At 28.5% G+C, this 21,186-nt stretch overlaps 1 protein-coding gene and 2 non-coding genes across 3 annotated transcripts in view; 2 read left to right on the forward strand and 1 right to left on the reverse strand.

Moving 5' to 3' along the window:
* Positions 1-457: 457 nt before the first annotated feature.
* Positions 458-21,186, reverse strand: part of LOC101240464 (protein timeless homolog) — a 111,614-nt gene continuing 90,885 nt past the window's right edge. The window contains exon 39 of the mRNA XM_065810167.1: positions 458-819. Within this exon, the coding sequence (XP_065666239.1) occupies positions 628-819 (192 nt within the window). The 3' untranslated portion in view covers positions 458-627. The remainder of the gene's footprint in view (positions 820-21,186) is intronic.
* On the forward strand, positions 10,823-10,906 carry trnal-cag (transfer RNA leucine (anticodon CAG)). Its single transcript has one exon. It is a non-coding gene; the product is annotated as a tRNA-Leu (tRNA).
* trnal-cag (transfer RNA leucine (anticodon CAG)) lies at positions 17,667-17,750 on the forward strand. The gene has a single exon. It is a non-coding gene; the product is annotated as a tRNA-Leu (tRNA).

Here is a 21,186-nt window from a genome sequence, read left to right on the forward strand (position 1 = left end):
CCTTTGACATAAATTATAATGCTTGAATTGTGTTTTGGTTAAGACTTGAGGTCCAGATCACAATGGCTAGAATAAGCACAAAACTTTAAAAAATGCAACGTCGGCAAAAAAAACTTGTTTTACTGATGGAATAGTTTATCTTATTTGTTAGTTGAACTATTGTTTTCTTGTAAGTTGTTGTTATCTCGTAACTCTTGTTAACTCGTAAGACTAGACAACAACTCAGTTATTTACAGCACCTATTCGCAAATTATCCTGCATTAAAGCTTTTTAACTTTTTTACAAATAATAAACCATTAAAAAATAAAAAAAATTTAAAAATCTGAGAATTTTCAGAAGGTTTTTTTATCCTTTTAGTTTTATATCATTTAGACGTCAGGTGCCAACTTAATACCATTCCCTTAAAAGTTACAAACACACATATAGTAAAAAAAAAGTATCCTTAAATAAATGCAACTTTTAAAATACTAATTAAATGCATTTTTAAAAAAGATTTTATTGGAATGAAATTATTAAAGAAAAAAACACACACAAAAAAAAAAAAAAAATCAAAAAACACACATAAAAAACCCCAAAAAAACAACATATAAATCGTTCACACAAAAAAAGTTTTATATTTAATATGCGTTAATCTTCATCTTCCGAAACACGTAGACTAAAATCTAAAGTTGAGTAATCACATATATCGCTATTTTCGCTTAATGAACAATCTTCATCTACTTTTTTGTGATTCAATTCTGCTTCTTTTTCCGTTTTTTTGACTTGTTCTTCGAATGAAGTTAATGGTACATGATTGTTTTCATGTTCGCTATCAGATGTCTAATACAAAATGAATGAAAAACACAGATATGATACGAAGAAAAAAATTTAGCAATAAGTAAAAAAAGTAACAAAATCAATTTATTAAGATTTATTAAGAAAAATCAATTTATTAAGATTTATTAAGAAAAATCAGTTTACTAAGATTTATTAAGAAAATCAATTTATTAAGCTTTATTAAGAAAAATCAATTAATTAAGATTTAGGCACTTAATAAAGCTGATTAAAGAGTTTTAACATGAAAAGATAATTGTACTTTATAAGATTGTATACACTTTTTTAGCTTTTAGACAAGGATATTTTTGCTTGGGCACATTGTTTTTATTTAGAATTTTAAGATTTAAGGTAATGCATCCCGGAATTTTTTAATTAAATGTATTGAAGAGGCAATAGAGCAATAAAAATTATGTTTTTTGTAATTCCTTTAATAAAACTAAATTAATAAAAAAAGAAAAAGGTCGAGAAGCAGTAAGTGATGCAATAAAGTGGCAAATAAAAGGTATGAAGGATATGAGGTAGCATAGATATAGCTCTATAATCAGTACTACAAAAATAATAGGTATGAAGGATGGCTCCACAATCAGTAACATAGAAACAATAAATATGAAAAATGATTCCATGATCTGTAACATAGAAACAATAAATATGAAGGATGATTCCATGATCAGTAACATAGAAATAATAGGGTATGAAGGATGGCTCCATGATCAGTAACATAGAAATAGTAGGAAGAAAAATTTCGAAGAATTGCTACAGAATACTTTTAAGAAAACATTTAAAACAACAGTTGGAATTCAATGTCCGAGAGGAACCAAAAAGGTTGCAAGGTATCGGCTATTTAGTGTTGACATTTAGAAGACATTTTTAATTTTAATGAAGTAGGTTTGTGTAACATTTATACAGACAATTAACCAATGCACCTTTGTGGAGAAGCTAGTGAACTGCATCATTCCATCAGTACATATGTTGATTGATCAAAATGAATGGCGGCAGATTTAACAATATATAGCATCTTGCCACACAACTTATACATTCAAAACACAAAAAGATAAAAATAATTAAAAAAAATAAATAAATTAAAAGACCAAAGAAAACAATAGAGCTTTATTGCAGCTCAACCACCAGATTTGAATCCAATCAAATCTGGTGATTGTGCTTTTTGTCTTCTGTCAATTTTCAGAAGGAAAACCGTTTCCTTCTGACAATTGACAGAAGAGTCAGGAAAACGTAAAGATGGGAGAGATCCAAAGGGTTGAAGTGCAGCGAAGCTATATAAATAACAGTATTCCAGAATGAGCTCTGTATGTTTATTGGTAATTCTTGCACGTATTGCTGACCATAATAGAACAGCAAGATCCACACAACCAATCGTCACAGGATTCGCAACGCATCCATAATTGTCGTTGAGCTGTAATTTTATCTCCAAAAAATGTCACAAGCTTTATATTTTTTAGAAATCAAAGAACCGTCAGTTAATTTTGACATTATGAACAAATTTTTTATTCAAATAAAATACCATAGTGTGTACCCATTATAAAAATGTCAAAATTTACTGGTAAATTTACAGGTAAAGTTACCGGTAAATTTTACATTCGCAACATTTCACAAAATTACACTTTACAATCAAGATTTCACAATATTACTGCTAATCGTCTCCTTCGTTGTTTATCCGTGAATGACCGAAGTTAGACTATTTCAAAAATCTCACTAATTTTTATAAAAAAAGTAGTTAATTTTCAAATAATTTTTTTTTTTTTTTGTAAATATAATTAATTTGGTGATTCTTTATAAAACTAAGATTAAATAAGATCATTTAGTTTAATAATAACAGAAGGTTGCATTTAAACATTATTTTTTATAGATTCATATTTACGAACTCATTACAAATATCATTTAAGAAAAAAAAAATTTGAGCTTTGCATGCTTTTTTTATATTTTTTCTTAAATGACCGAAGTTACATGGTGACCGAACTTAGGCGATTTTACGGTATTGTGTAATTATAAAAAGTTATTACTTGACAAACTTAAAAAAATCTTGAGTAAAAAAAACTTTTGTTATAAAATAAAACGGCGTTAACACTGTAAAATTTAACTTGTAAAGTGGTGTTTAGTCAGGCCCGTAGGTGCAAAAATTTTATTGGGGGAGGGGGCAGTGCTGGGGACCCTATTTTTTTTTTTTTAATTTATTATTTTTCCAAACAAATCAGCTCTGGGCCCCGATCCGCCACTGCGGAGTGGGGGAGGGGGGTCAATACTACTAGGTAGGTCAAATAGTAGTAGGTCACAAATTTTTGTAAAAGGAACTTAGGTCTAAAATACGGATAACAAATTATCCTTTTTTTTTCTTTATTTTATATCTTAATTCTAAATACTAACTTCAAAATTTTTTGTTTTAAAAATTATTGGGGGTGGGGGAAAGGGAGGGCAAATGCCCCTGATGTCCCCCCGGTTGCTACGGGCCTGTTAGTTTAGTAATTACCAAAGTCTTTTGAAGAAAAAATAATCTTTTTATTCATTAAATGAATTTTGTTTTGGACTTAATGTTTTAGTTACTATTTATAAAAACAATGGTTTTAAGTACTTTGCATTTCCTACTATTCAATAATGCGCCTTAAAAACTTATTTAGGGTCGTCCATAAAGGACGTCATTCAGAATTTAATTAATAACCGGTAGTAGAAGTTTATTGGCTCCCTTCCGCGGAGATTCTCATCGAACAATAGACGCTATATTACTCTTGAAGTCTCTGCGCACGAGAGCCAACATTCTCCTACTTCTTGCCATTAGTTAAACTTAAAGGGACGTCCTTTATGGATGACCCCTTTAATGAAAAAGTACATTTGTTCATACTCATAAACAGTTGGCCAGTTGGGCCGTTTTCACAAGATTCTATTGTTTTTAAATAATAAAAGTTAAATTTTGAATTTATGTTGAAGTTAGTTTATTTAGTGTACCCAGACTACCAATAATGGCACAGAAATTTAAAAAATGGCGAAGTTAACAGATGAACAGGGTCTCGATTATTTCATATTAGATCTAGAATCAGATTTTTTTTTTGAAAACGTAAGTTTATCAATAATGTCAGGTCATTTCTTATTGAAATTGGAAGTAGAAACGCTTCCAAAATTACTTTTACCAGTTTACGATAAAATGGAAGCCGGAACATAAATTCAAACGCCACACAACAAAGCAGCATTCAAATAGTGTCTCTTTAATACAGCAAATAAATGCATAAACTGAGGTTAAGAAACGTGTTCTACAAATAAGTTCATGAATTTTATTTAAAAAAAGATTCTTGTTTTAAACGATTTTTATGCCTTCCGTATATCAGAGATGAGCTTTCAAAGTACATACTCTTAGAAGATGATACGAAGCTTTCATTCGAGTTAATAAAAATTTATAAAGTTGCAGATCAGAAAGAATTTTTCTTACAGAACCTCACCTCTTGTAGAACCTTGCTAATCATATTTAGAAAACAAAAAAAGAAAAATATTTAGTTCAATATTTTGGTGGATACGTATTTAGTACTTTTTATTGAAGAATACGTTATTTAAAAATTTGGCAAAAATACTATTTAATTTTGTTGTCTGAAAAAATTATAGAACAAATCAAAATTTTTTTGTAGAGTGTTATTGTTATACTAATAAAAAATATAATAATCTAAAAAATCTAGATGATCTTTGGTCTGTATTATCTGATACTTTTTTTACAACTAGCAGAATTAGCATTAAGAAAGTCAACCAAAAAGCTCATGTAAAACGAAGCTGCCAATTGATGGCAGAATTTCTTTAAGATGTTGAGGTTTATCTTACTTTTCAAAAAATTTTTGACCAAGATGTTTAAAGAAGTGCCTATCAATCTTCTAGACCATCTTTTACCACTTTATTTTTGTGTTCGCTCATTATCATATTCAAAAGAGCTTGTAAACTTGCATAAAATCAATTCTATATTGAAAAGTACAAATTTGTTCAGAAAAAAAATCAAGAAAAAGTCTTTAAACTCCACCGAATTAATTTTAGACATTTAATAAACGTTATTTTGATAGCCAAAAAAAAATATTAAAAACATATTCTAGCATTTAAACTGTATTGCAGTATAATTGAAAAATGCAATAATAAAGTGGAAATCAAATAAAGTTAATTTTTAACTTTTAATAATATCATATAATGATTAAAGCAATTGTTTTAACTTTAATTTAATTAGTTTAATAATTTTATGGATTTTATTTGTAAAATTTTGAAGACTTTAAAACATTTTTGCAACACTTTTCCTTCACACAACTTCAACCTAATAGGTCACTTTTTAGCCTCCCTGGAAATTTTTAAAGATTGACAATGCACCTTTTGATACCCCAATTACCACTAACCTAAAATTTCCCTTAGTGTCCTCTTTATTACGCACAGTGTATGGATATAACCACAAAAATAAATACATTTCTTTATTTAAGATTCAAAACTCTACTCACAAATACTAACAATAAATGTATATGTACATGTGTATATATATACATATATATGTATATATATGTATATATATATGCCTGTATATATATGTATATATATCTGTATATATACATATATATGTATGTATGTATATATACATATATGCATGTATATGTATATATGTATGTATATGTATATATACATGTATATATACATATATATATATATATATATATATATATATATATATATATATATATATATATATATATATATATACAGTGGCGGCGTTAGGGTAGGGCCTGGTTGGGCGATATATATATATATATATATATATATATATATATATATATATATATATATATATATGTATGTATGTATGTATGTATGCATGTATGTATATATATTTGGTTTGCATAAATAATTAAATCTTGTGATATTCTTAATTAAACAATTATGGTGTTTTTGTTTTGAAGATAAAAAATTTTTATCTTTTATTTTATACCAAATGTTTTTATAAGATTTGTGGCTATTAAAGTAGCCAATTTTTTAGACTTTGGATTATGGTTCAAGATTTTATTATCAAAGTTATTGTTTTTATTATTGGTTTGAAAGTACATAGGTTCTTTATTGCATCATAGTCATTATACCCAATATCATTTAAAAATCGGTTACCCTTTCTTTTTCTTTTGGCTCGTTGATGGCCAGAGTAATTATCTAAAAAATCTTGTCATATTTATTCAATTAAACACATACTTGAACCTATTTTCAAAAGATATTTAGCTATGTCGATAACTAAACTGACTTTTATTATTAAATGTTGATGTTAATACCGTTAATAATTAATTAAGAATATAAGAAAAAGAGAAACTGATAAATGGAACTCAGATATAAGCTATTACGAGGCTTAAAAGAGAAACGAAGAGACTATAAGAAAAACAACTAAATAAGAGAGATAATAATAATACATGTAAATTTGGCTTAATTAGAATATATTAGCAATAATAATGTATACAAAAAAAAAAAAAAAAAATTTTGTGCCCTTTTTTATACAATTTATAACTTGCAAAAAAAAAAAAAAAAATCCAATGGCTCATTATTAATTATCGCAATAATTTTCATCTTTTGGCAATTCTTTTGCATTCAAATATTTTGGCAGACATTTAAAATCATCGTAGCGCGCTTTTGTAAAACGTTGTGTATTTGGCCTTTCTCAATACACGTCGTATTTTTAAAGCGTGCCATGCTAAAACCTGTCTCTTAACATTCTTTCATCCATTCAAGTTAAAAAACTACCGGGATTGTCAAACGCAAGTTTTGCAATGAACAGTTTTAGCATTAAAAATAAATTCGATATAAAATATTTTTACATGTTTTTATATAAAAATCTTGATTAAGATTTATACTTACAATTGTTAAACACTTATATACTTACAATTGTTAAAAACAAGTTACTCAAATATCAAAATTACTTTAGTTTTTGTATCACGTACTTTTTTTGTTAGGATTTAGTAAAAAGTTATACAATAAACATGATTTGGTGATTGTGGCCAAAAAAAAATACGATATTTTGAAAAGAAAAAATTTATACGATGACGTCATATACCAAAACTGATATGAATTAAACAAGCATGAAATTATTTATCAAGTCTACAGATTGCGGCTAACATTATACAGACTCGGAGAACCAAAAAAGATGGAGACTGCGAGCTTCGACTAAAACGTGAATTTTAAAGTTAATAGTGTGCATTCATTATTTAGTTTTAGTAAAAAAATTTAGCCCAAACGTTTTTTTTAAACATTTTCTTTAATATGAACACAACTTCTCGGAACGTGGGTATCCTTTTAAGAGAGTTATTCTTTTGAAAAAGATGAAAAAAATGATTACGATTAGATATAGCAACTACACAAAAAGATTAAAACCATGGAGTAGAATAAGGCTTGAGTTAGAACCAACGAGATAGAAAAAAAACTTCCATTCTCACTGAGACATTAGCCCTAGGACCGTTACAAAAAAAAATAACGAAAAGAATCGCAGTCAGTTTAGGGTAGTAGTTAATAGTCCAACAATAGGGTGAGTCCGAAGAAGAAGTATGAGATGAAAGATTTATAGAGAACATTGCATAACCAGAACCACTAAAGGTAAAAAAAGGAGAAACTGAACACAAGCTAGGGTCAGAGACAAAACACAAATCAATAAATGAAGGTAAATGATAAACGAGTTACTACGTTAACTATCTGAGTAAGAGATTAAGAAATACATAAATTATAGGCTTTAGTGCCAGCAGGGTCAGTGGTGTTAGAGCCAAGCCATTCACTGTGATGAGCACTAAAGTCACCAATAACAACAACATTAACAAAGGGGTAAAGAGAAAGAGCATGGTCAATTTGATCAAAAATTACATCTAAAAAAGTGCAGTCTTGCGAAGAAAGAGAATGATAAAAAGCAAGGAGAAAGGTGATAGTGGTGAAGTGGTGCTAAGTAGAAGCACATAAATGAATGGTAACAAATAGGTGAATTGATACGTATGTATACCCTAAGCCAAGCATGTGACTATTGAATTCTTTGTGAATCAAAGGATAGTACCCATCAACATGAAGATTTGAAGATGGAACACCAGAATTTAAATTAGTCTCACTAAGAGCAACCAAGTCTGGTGAATATTGCAAGAGGCAAGATTTAACTGTTAGAAGGTTGCTTTGCAGACCACTAATATTTGTAAAAGATATATCAAAACAGTTAGGTGGTGGGAATAGTTTTTTATGCTTAATATTTAGGGTTACTTTTGGCATGATTTAAATTTAAAGAGAACTGACTTTCACAGATAGAGCATGGACTCCTAAGCAATGACCTATGCAGTTGTCTCAACCATGTTAATTAACCCAAAGTCATAACTTAGAGCTCCTTATGTGGCCTTGACAATGCGCACCAAAAGCATTACCAGAGACAAACCAATAATACTCTGATTTTTCTTAGCTATTGATAGAATTAGCCTCTCTGAGAGCTACCACAGAGTTTGGGAAACCTTAATATTAGCCGGCCTCAGAACCATTAAACTGAGTTTTAAAGCTATACCCTTATTAGCGAATAACAGGAAGAGCTGCTTAGGACTTAACAAGGAGGCAAAAGCAAAAATCTATGAGTAAAGTCAAGAAGATCCAGCATTCATAATAGTTAGTATAGGCTAATTAGCAGAATCATGCTTGTTCCTTGAGCCTTTGCCTAAGAGGCCTTCTACAAGATAGTAGCTGGTTAAGATCTGTCGAATATGAGTATTTTTATTGAGACACTATCTCTAGCCTTTAATCAACCAAAAACCCCAACTATTAAACCGACTTAAAAGAGATTTTTAAGTAGGTTTTATAATTTGTTTCCTCTAGCATTTGCCTAAAAAGCAAACCCTAGAAGGCACGGGGAAGGTAGTACTGGTTTTCATGATACCAGTAGCAGGGTAATCGTGATGATCCTGAATCTGACCTGACCTGGAATAGTTATAAGAAGTTACTTTCTGTAAACAGTATTTTAAAACATTAAACAAGATATTTTGGAAATGTATTAGGAAAAATATTACATCTAACGAAATAATATAAATTAAGGTGAAAATAGGTTTTATAGTTAGAGTAACTAGTTAGTTACTGAGCATCAAAGATTTAAACAGGAAAAGAGATTTAAACATACATAAAACAACGTTCTGTCTAAACCAGAGGTTTAGACAGATTGCATTTTTACTTTATTTGTGTATTTGCGTTCTGTCTAAACCAGAGGTTTAGACAGAACGCAAATATACAAATAAAGTAAATTACAGTGAGTTAACACAGTAACTAAGGCACCTCCAACTATATAAATGGCACACAAAAAATGAAAAATTAAAAAATAACTTAAAAAAAAATATTTCTATAAGCATGACAGATATTAAATAGTATTGATGACAGGAAGTACACTCCAGCCTTTGCTTAGATAACGAATCCCACAAGGCAGCAGAAATTGGAATAGGTTGCACTGGGTTACATGTCACCAGTAGCAGGGCAATAAAAACTTGTTACAAACCAATAAAAATTATATTTTTATTATATCTTTAAAAGCTATAATGGTAATTTCAAATTCTCTAAGCAAGAGTAAAAGGTACAAAGGTACTGCAAATATATGTGACTAATCATAGGGAAGACAATGAACCTAATATATGAACTCAAATTGACGAACCGCATAACACATTGTCAAATTTTTATTATGTCATTATCAACTAAATCATTTACTTTAGGGAATGAAGATATAAGTTACAGTTAAAAGATGCTACTGGTATAAATCTTCATATGATTAATTAAAGAGGATGGAATCCTTATTGCACTGTTGCTAAGATATCAATTGATGCAAGACAGGGTCTTCTTGAATTTGTTGTAAGTATCTTTGGTCTAACATACAGAAAATCTGCTATTAAAAGACCCTTAAATTTGACCATAGTAAAAGATCTTTCAGAGGATTTGGCCATAGTAGAAGATGTTCCAGAGCATAATGAAAATCTTAACCATTGAAACCACTAGAGCTGAATAATGTAACGTATTCATTTGATCAAAAATGTGGTAATTTTTAATTTGGTTTAAACAGTTATAACAGCAAGTATGCCTATCTCTCGTATGAAAGGAATAGTTATAACAGCAAGTATGCCTATCTCTCGTATGAAAGGAATAGTTATAACAGCAAGTATGCCTATCTCTCGTATGAAAGGAATAGTTACAACAGCAAGTATGCCTATCTCTCGTATGAAAGGAATAGTTATAACAGCAAGTATGCCTATCTCTCGTATGAAAGGAATAGTTACAACAGCAAGTATGCCTATCTCTCGTATGAAAGGAATAGTTATAACAGCAAGTATCTCTCGTATGAAAGGAATAGTTACAACAGCAAGTATCTCTCGTATGAAAGGAACAGTTATAACAGCAAGTCAATCTCTTGTATGAAAGGAATAGTTGAGAGTAGAGCAAAAATAATTTTAGGTTCGAATGATATCAACTACAATAAGTTTGTTGCAGATAGATGCGAGAATAATCGCATGAAAAATTTTAAAAACTGAATTTCTCCTAGAGTTGGAATATCTTGATGAACCTTTTAGTTGTTTTAGTGGAAGATCTTTGATTTTTTATTTCATTTCGATAACGCATATCTCAATAAAGTTTTCAGAGAAGAAGAAATTTCAAATAATAAGACGTAAGTGTTTATAGAAAATTAACCACACAAATTAATCACTTATAACATCTTATCTTAAGCACGAATAAAGCATTTTCAAACACTAACTCTAAATGTCTGTTCACATTAAAAATAAATAAAAGAATAAATAATTCCGATAAAGCGGAAGTTTTAAACAATAATACGTTCTCTGATTGCTACGTATTAATATACTACGATTAATAATGCTAATTTATGATGCAGAAAAATAAAAAGTGCAAACAAAGACAAATTTTAGAGGCAACATACACGCACTGGTGTTGCATAAGTTCAGCGAAACGCCTGAACAATGTAAAATTTATTATTAAAAATAATAAACTTTTTAATTCCTTATATACTTGTGTCAGGATGGCCGAGTGGTCTAAGGCGCTGCGTTCAGGTCGCAGTCTACTCTTGTAGGCGTGGGTTCAAATCCCACTTCTGACATTCAGCACCTTTTGTTATCGATGTTTTATTTAAGGCTATAGGTCAATGATCTCTTAATTAAATGTGCCATCCAATTTAAATAGCACATAACGCGTCATAACATATGACATCTCTATTAAAACTTTAATTGCACAGTTATTAGGACATCATTTTAGACGTTAAAGCGTTCGTCGACCCGTAAATTAATTAGTACCAGAGTTGTTAGTCCTTGGCCTTGCCTTAAGGCCAAAAATTAAGGCCTTGGTCTTGAAATTATTAGCATTGACCTTGATTGTTTTGGCCTTCATAAAAAAATACATAAAAGAATTAAAAGTTTTCATTCTTTTTTTTACGTAATTAATCAATCTTTATTTTACGTAATTGCTTTATTAACGTCGGGCAAAATTTCAAGTCGTTTGTCTTGAATGTTTGCGTAGACCTTAGCCTTGAAACTCTTACTCTTGTCCTTGAACTTGGTGTAGCTACTTTTGGCCTTGTTAACAACTTTGATAAGTACTAAACTCAATACATTAAATTAAACGCTGTGTCTAGCACAACGGTACCGTTGCTTTAATTTTTTTCTTCAGGTCACGGTAGTGATTTCTGATTGGTCGATTTTTTTCTTCTTTTATTTAAAAAATGCACGTCCAAACCAAAAACCTTAATTGATGTATAAGCGTTCCACTTCGCCTATCCCTAAATCAGTCGATGTATGTACACTCACTGCGCCTATCCCTAAATCAGTCGATGTATGTACACTCACTGCGCCTATCTCTATATCAGTCGATGTATGTAAATAATGAAAATCAATGTAACTTTGAATAAAAAATAGTTAAGAAACATTTAAAAAAACTTTAAAACAAATTTTTCTTCGCGGCCCTTACTTACGATATATACATACTGAGTTACTATATATAAACTTATTTTAATTTAAATTAATTTAAATTATTCTTTCCGTGAGAGAATTAACGGATGAATGTTTTTGCTATTTTCAGTGAAAATGGTGTAACTCAAATGTCACGTTTTTTAAGTAACTATGTTTAATCAGTTTTATTTCTGCATGCTGTAACGTTTTATGTGCTTTGGATGCTTTATTTTGGAGAACAGGGTTCGGTTTAGAATGCTTCTTTTTTTTTTTTTAATTTTTTATTTTATGTGTAGTAATCATCATTGTTGTATATTATATTTATTGTTTTATATTATATTTGTATTTTTCACATAAAATAAATAAAAACAATATCTTAACAGCCGTGAGCTTTTACTAACAATAGCGAAAATGTTTTCTTAATAGCTGTGACTTTTCACGAAAATTGCCAAATGATTGTATGTATGTATGTATGAAAATAGCGAACCTAAATTTGCTAGGACCCCCCCCCCCCCCTGTGTGTGGGAGCCTGTACATACATATACATATATACATATATACATATATACATATATATATATATATATATATATATATATATATATATATATATATATATATATATATATATATATATATATATATATATATATATATATATATATATATACACACACACACACACACACACGCACACACACACACACTAGGGCACTAGGGTTATGACTTTTTTTCAACCTCATGGTTCTGTACTGTAGTTTGATGAACTTTTACCTAAAAAGCACAAAATGAACTATTATTTGCATATCTTTTGAAAAAGTTCATCCCGCCATTGAGAAATCGATTTTTCAATGGCGGGGTGAACTTTTTTCAAAAGATATGCAAATAATAGTTCATTTCGTGCTTTTTAGGTAAAAGTTCATCAAACTACAGTACAGGAGCATGGGCTTGAAAAAAAGTCATAACCCTAATCGATACTTATGTCAAAATCGATTTTTCAATGGCGGAGTAAACTTCTTTCAAAAGATATGCAAATAATAGTTAATTTCGTGCTTTTTAGGTAAAAGTTCATCAAAATACAGTACAGGAGCATGGGCTTGAAAAAAGTCATGACCCTAATAACACACACACACATATATAAATACATACATACATACATACATACATATATATATATATATGTATGAAAAAAAAAAAAAGTTCTTGGAGGAGGCCTTATCGCCCCTCCCCCATAAACACGTCCTTACTTGAAAATTACACGTTTTTTTAAAATTGGAAACCAAGCAACTGTACTAGTACTAGAATGCTTCTTAACTTTAAGGGCTGCAAGTTTCTTAAGAGTTTGTTAATATAGCATTTCATTCACAATCGAATTGAATTCCATTCGATTGCGTGTGCAAATTAAATACTCACTAAACTGTTACTATATATACTATATTAAACTGTTCTCCATCGCTTTTTAACTATGCACAATGTTGATATTATTTATTATTTTTTCTTAATGCCGTTTTTAATGTTATGTAGATGTGATAAGAATCTAAAAAGTTAGAAAATATTCCTTAAACTGTAAATAAAAGTTTCTTATTGAAAAGAAACTTAGTACTAAGAGTTTCTCAAGATTTTTGGACCATGACTAGTTTCTTATAAACAAGTTATTTAAAAAAAAACATATATAAATATAGTAATTTAAGTATAAATTATATATAGTAAAAAATAAAGAGTAAAAACTTTTTATACTTGAGCCGTAAAAAAATAAATAAGTTTTTTACGGCTCAAGTATAAAAACTTATTTTTTGTTATGGTTAGGAGTCTTGTTTGCACTATAATTGTTTTATTCTTATTTTATTAAAATGGTTTAATAACAGTTAGAGTTTCTTTGAGTACTTGCATTATTTTGTGCTGGATTTTTTGTTAACTGATTGCCTGCTTCAGTTATTCCAATAACATAGAATTCTGAAATAGATTTTCAGATAGCTATATATAAACATGCTACTGAAAATAAACTTACATGTTGCTAAAACTCTCCAATGTAAATAAAATCAAAGGTTTGTAATTTTGTATTTATTATAATTGAAATTTAAAGAAGAAATACCTTTTTACTAGGAATATTTATTTGGTCTTTGTTTTTTTTGGAATTCTTTCACTTGATCTTTTCTCAATGAATATGTAATTTTATTTTGCAAATTATATATTCATTGAGGAAATCTCGTATTGTTAACCATATTTATTAAAAATATGATTAACAATATGAGATCTATATTTGATTCTACACTTTTGGTGTTTTCATTAGCAAAAATTGACACTGCTATAGCAAATCTTTAAAATTTGTTCTGCAAATTTTTAATTGAAAAAGAATGACTGCAATGTTTTATTAGAAGTATAATGTTATTATTGCAATGTTTTATTAGAAGTATAATGTTATTATTGCAATGTTTTATATAGAAGTATAGAATAAAAGAATTAACATGGAAAATACTAAAAAGATGACAAATAAAATTAGACAGAGGTTGAAATAGATATATAGGTTCTTCTCTATATAAAATATAATTACTGTTACAAACAACAACTTTTTAGATTAAAATAAAGCATAATTAAATTGCGGTACATTTGATAAAACCATAAAGTGTATAATACTTGATATTTGCGGTAATAAAAAGGATTAGCCTCTTTAATAATTATTTTCAATTTACTTGTATATTTTGATCTGGTGATACGCATTTGTGACTTAGTTTTTTATTATTATTTGTAAGTTAAACAAAGACTGTGAAATCAGTGCTAATAAAGTTTTTAACATTTGGTTTTTGATACCTTAATTTGAAATGGGACGTGGTAAGCGTTTAACGAATGAAGAATTAGCCGTAATCAAAGCATACAAAGATACAAGCTTATCTAATCGGGAAATTGCAAAGAAAATTAAAAGATCTCCAAAAGTGGTTAATAATTACTTCAAGATTGGGGTTAATTATGGAGCTTATAAGGAAAGTTGTGGTAAACGTAAAATTAATGATCGTACTAAATGAGATATTGTATGTTGTGCTGCTGCTCAGCACATGACTGCATCTCAAATTTGTGCTGATTTACAATTACCTGTATCTGTTCAACGTGTGAGACAAATCTTACATGAAGATCCAAACACAGTTTGGAAATAGCATAAACCAAAACCAAAATATTCCTGCTCGTCATAAAGAAGTTAGATTACAATTTGCAAAAGAACACATGTCTTGGCGGGAAGAGTGGCATCAACTTCTTTTTAGTGATGAAAAAAAGTTCAATCTAGATGGCCCTGATGGCTATTAATATTACTGGCACACTCTTCAAAATGAGAAAGAAACTTGGATGAGTCGTAACTTTGGTGGTGAAACTGTTATGGTTTGGGGGGCTTTTTCCTTTGCTGGAAAACTCCCACTGGCATAGATTTTAACAAAAATGAATTCACAGGACTACATTGACTTATTAGAAATAAGTTTGCTTGAACATGGTGAGGAACTGATGGGTGAAAATTTCACTTTTCAACAAGATAATGCTGTTATCCATAATTCAAAGCTTGCAAAAGCTTGGTTTAGAGAAAAAAATATTCACACAATGGAATGGCCAACATGTAGTCCAGATCTTAACTCAATTAAAAATCTATGGTGCATACTTTCTAGAAAGGTTTATGAAAATGCAATTTGAATCCACTTTGGAGCTGAAAACTCGTATCAGAGAAACTTGGAATGAAATATCTATAGAAACTATTCAAAATCTTGTGACTAGTATGTAAAGTTGCATATTTGAAGTCATTAAAAAATCAGGAAGCAATACTAAATATTAAAGAGCATAAAAACAAAATATTTTGTGTATTTTCTTGTATATAACGTAAATGAGGCTAATTCTATTTTCTCCACAAATTGAATACTTTTATTTTTTTTTCCGTTTGTAATTAATCAAACATACCAATTTATAAACTTTTTAGTTGTAGTATAAGGTAATAAGAAATGAAGTAGATTTAATAATTGTTTCACTGCCATTTTTGTTTAATTAGAACGAAAAATAATGGCGAGGCTAATTTTATTTTCTCTGCTGTATTTTTTAAGGATTTTCAAAATTCTGATAAATATTTTCTGGGAAAATCTGCTAAAATCTTTTTATTAATCCATATTTCTGAAAGACTCACAAAAAGTTTACGGCTGGTCATTTAACTATACTTACTAAAACCTAGCTCCAAAGGATCACTTTGTAAATTGGAACTAAGAAATTCATAGGAGATACAATTGCTTGTAGTGTTGTAATTAGAGCACAAGAAGTTTGTTTGGTTAATGTAAAGTATTTATCAAATTTTATTTTGATCAAATTTCAGTACAATTTGCCATTTCTCTATAAAGTGTGGGTTTGGTATCACCTTTCTAAGCAGTATTGCTGAGTTTGATTGGATGAATTGAGCTTCTGCTTTGAATTAAGTATGATAAATAACTTATAAAACAATGATAAAAATTGTGCTGGATTATTTCTTTCAGAAAAATAACTCTACATTACAGCTGCAGTTGTTTCGTCAAATATTGTCAATGTTGACAACATGTTTGTTGTTTCCAAGATATGTGACTTGATAATTAATTTATTTTGCTTTTTCTTGCTTGTTTATTAATTGGTCTTTTAATAAACTTTAAAAAATATATTTCCTGCAATGTAACTAGCAGTAAATTTATCATAGTCTGTGAAAAACTCAAATGAAAAAGAAGAAAAAAACATTTTTTTGTTGTTTATAACATTTTCTATATAACAGTGTATCAAATAATAAGTATGTTTTAAATACTCCTTTTTCAAACTGGATGATAACTTAATAATTTTCCATCTCCAGTATATGCTTTATGAAACTATAAAAATGCATTAACATTGGTAGAATGGTTATCGGTAACAACATAACAACAGCTCTTATCTTAAATTCAGATTGGTGCATTGAGGTAATACACTCATCAATTTCTTTTTTCAAACATAAAAATGATTTATTGCATTTTAATTGCTGTATGTTTGAAATATGCAGCATAATAGAGTATTTACATTGCTGCAATTTTTTGCAATGATTGCAAAACATTGTTATGCAGTGTAAATATTTCAAAGGTAAATCCATGTTTTATACCTAATAATTGCAATTATAATAAATACATAATTACAAACCTTTAAAATTATTTCCAATGGAGAGTTGTAGTTAGTTTTAGCAACCTGTATGGTTATTTTTAGTAGCATGTTGGTATGTGTTGATATAGCTATCTGAAAACCTATTTCAGTATTCTGTGTTGTTGGAATAAACAGAAGCAGGCAATCAGTTAACAAAAAATCCAGCACAAAATAACAACTCAAAGAAAATCTAACTATTATTAAACCATTTTAATAAAATAAGAATAAAACATTTATAGTACAAACAAGACTTTTAAACAAAAATTAAGTTTTTTAACAAAGTTTAAACAAAAATTAAGTTTTTATACTTGAGCCGTAAAAAAACTGGCCTCTTAATTTTTTTACGGAAAATGCAACTAATCAGGTCGTGTAATTTAAGTAGGCCATGATATAGATTATGTATTTATATCATTTTGTAACATTTATGTTATATAATATATAACATAATAAAACATATTATGTTACGCACAGATCGTGAAACGCTCATTTCACGAAATGTACAATTATTGAATATAAAATAAGCAAGGAATTTTTTGCTCAATTTCGTGTCAATAACGCTAATGTTGAACTTTATTGTTGTTTTTTAAACATATTATGCGTTTATTTTAAATATATTCTGCGTTTATTTTAAATATATTCTGCGCGATAAATAATATTTATTATGCAAAAAAAATATAATTATAAAAATTAAAAAAAAAAAAAAAAACGCGTCGAAAGTAAGTTTAATTTGATATTTATAAAACTTGCAAAACATGAAGTCAAATAGTCAGGATGGCCGAGTGGTCTAAGGCGCTGCGTTCAGGTCGCAGTCTACTCTTGTAGGCGTGGGTTCAAATCCCACTTCTGACATTTTTATTATCTCAAAACGTCAATACGTTATGCAAACAAACTAATTATTTCAAATAATTAATTCGTACAAGAAAAGCTAAGCAAATTGGTACGTGGTTATTTTAAGAGTTCTTTTTTTTCTTCTTTAAATTACTTTTATTCAAAAACTAAAAGTTTGTTATGGAAAAAAATATATATTTATAAGCTTGTTTTGGCTTTATTTTACGTCTGATGACGGTCTGAACTAATCAAAATATTACAAAAATACAAAAAATAGTAAATAGCTGTTAATTATGCATTTATAACTTCCTTTTAATTTTCAAATTTTAAAAAGTATTTTTATATACCAAAATATATAACAAATTTTTAAAAATATACTCGTATATTTATTTGTAAGTCGACAAGTTTACTCACCTCCGACTCTAGACACTAGCGACTTTATGGCTCCGCAAGGCTGCTAGTTTTTGAGCTGGATTAACTTAAGCAGTGTTAATATGACGCAAGTCTCCTGGCGTTAAATAATTTCTTTATACAAACATGTATATAAGTAAAATACTTAGCTTATATAGATGTTTGCATAATTCCAATTTTGCTAACTTAAGTATAGAATTCTCGTTCACTTGTTTTAGGTGTAAAACTAACGGATGTTGTTTTGCTGTTGATTAAGATAGCTTTTCACATTTAAAATAAAATATAGGGATACATAGGCGTTTAAATTTTAGGGATGGGATATAATCAAACCAAACGAGGATAAAATGAGTTTTTAATAATTATTTTAACCAAAATAAAGTTAATCAATAGATACGAAATTTCATTAGAAAATCTCTTAAGGTTTAAACACCCCAGCCAATGGGATATACCTTAAAATCATGTAATGTTTACAACCGGCTAATGGGATTTTAAATTTGACAAGGCTATAACTTTATTAAAATAAAATTTTTTGTTTCTAAAATTGTTTTAAAATGCCTTAGTTAAACTTATTATAGATTAAGAAATAACAATACTTTTTGAAGCCGCCCTGTAGTTTTTTATTTGTAGTCTCAAATACTTTTAAAATAATTTTGTAAATATGCTTCATCTATGAAATTTGCCACTTTAAATATATTAAAAAAAGAAAAATTAAATCTATTTTACGGTTAAGTAAATATACGATACTAAATAATGATGTCATCAATCTTAGTCTTATTAAAATTGATGACACAACAGTTACTAGGATTGACGACACCGCAGTTATTAAAATTGATGACACAACAGTTACTAGGATTGACGACACCACAGTTATTAAAATTGATGACACGACAGTTACTAGGATTAATGTCACAGTTATTAAGATTGATGATGTCACAGTTATTAAGATTGATGAGCAGAGCAAAAAATTAGCAAATGTAGAAATGATATTAAAAAAAAAAGGGTCGATTTAATAAAATTAAACAGAACATCAAAAATAATTCAAACATCGCATTAACCAATGGATTAGAAAAATATGAAGATAAAATCAAGTTCGGTTTAAATACAACGCAGATCAAGTTAAAAGAAAGTAACAAAACTAGAAAAAAAAAGAAGTTGAAAATACAACAAAGCAGAACAAAAATGAATAATGAAAATAAAAAAATAACTTAACAAATTCCAAAAGTCTCAAGGGGCGACATACTAGATTACAAAAAGCATATATGAAAATTACATTTCTGTATATTTAGTTAACACTTAATTATCTAGTCTATTTGTTAATAAAATGTAAGAAACAAAGTCAGATAATCTTTAAGATTAACAACAAAATAATAAATGGAAAAATTGACACTTGAGCAGAAGTTGATGTCAAGCAGAAAGTTGTTTTACAATTATTCTATATTAAAAGGTCAAGATGGTAATTTTATTCAAGTTCTGGGAACAACAAAAATAATAAGCTGCTAAAAGAAAAATTTAAAAAATTTAATGAAATTCTATAAAACATAAAAGAAAAATGTTTTTAGCCTTAAAAACAAATCTCTTGTTTTTAAGGCTAAAAGCAGGTGTCTTTTATGAAAAAATATCTTCTTTTATTGCATTAAAACAAACGAGTTTATCAATAAACAGGAACAGTGATCTAGCAAATACGAAAAATTAAAATACAAGTTTTAATAAATTTACAAACGAGTGTCAAGAATATCTGAACGAGCTCAAAAGAAAGAACCAATAGAGAATTTTATTGTTAACACGAAGAAAAATCTTAGTTCAAGAAACAAACAAGAAAGATCATAAGGAGATGCCAACTTTCCTATTGACACTAGGCTTTTTTAATAAATCCATATTCCTATAACCTGTGAAATGTTGAACTATTGATGAAAAACTGGTTTATTGTCCCAAAATATCGACCCTCAAGATAAAAACATATTTTTTCAAACTTTACATTAAAGCATTTAAAGCACATTTAAATCACCCACTAGGGTGATTCACACTTTACCAATTTTTAAAAATCAAATTGGTCTTACCTGGAATGGTTAACCACCAGTATAAAAATAATTTTCAAGCCCAAAAATTTTGATGTCAGATGATTTTAAAGGTCCCCGCCAGTCTAATTTCTGTATAAAAACATATCAAACTTCAGAGGTCTTCTGAAAACCTTTAAAATTAACTCATTTTGCATTAGTTATTAATAGGGTAGGACCAAAAAGAAATATGGTAGTTTTTATTCCACATGATCTGGAGAAAGTGATGAAAAAAAAAACAGATTTTTACATAAAATGACGCATTACTATGTATAACTGACACTGGTTTATTCTTCATATTTTGGCCAAATTCTGAAAAAATTAATATTGGTACTAATCATTACCAACCTTTATATAGAAGGGGGCATGTCACTGGCTCCCCCTCATGGGTGCGATACCCCTCAAAATTATTTAAATTTCATATTATTTATATCATATTATTTAAAATTACTCTGTTTTCTCTAGAAAAAAAGACAATATAAATATTGAAATCATGATAACATTTTGATTCCTGAATATTTTGGAATATTTGTTTGTTACTGTGCTAATTTTATGGATGGACATATTGCTGTATTTGCCTTTTAATTCCATTTTAGATTCTGTGTTCTGGAATGTCTATCTGGTTTTCCATAACAATCTATAACAAGCACGTGGTTATATACAAAATTATTAATGTAAAATATGTGTGATTTAAACAAAGAATGAATATCTATTGTTTTATTTATTTTTAATCAAAATACTGTTTAGACTAAAATTTTCAGTAACCATATGCCAAGATTGACAAGGCTTAAAACAAGGGAATATTTTTTTTTTTTGAACAAGATCCAAAGAAAAAATGTTTTCAACAAATACAGATATTATTCTCCACTTTTAGTTTAAAAGATCTGTTGACAAAATAACTCCAACAAAAAAGCTGATTGCTTGTATCATTGGATATCAAACAGCTAAGTGTTCTGGTGATAGCTGTCCTGAAAACTGCATTCTATTTGCAG

This window comes from Hydra vulgaris, chromosome 11 (assembly GCF_038396675.1).
Source record: "Hydra vulgaris chromosome 11, alternate assembly HydraT2T_AEP".
Classification (NCBI taxonomy): Eukaryota; Metazoa; Cnidaria; class Hydrozoa; order Anthoathecata; family Hydridae; genus Hydra; species Hydra vulgaris.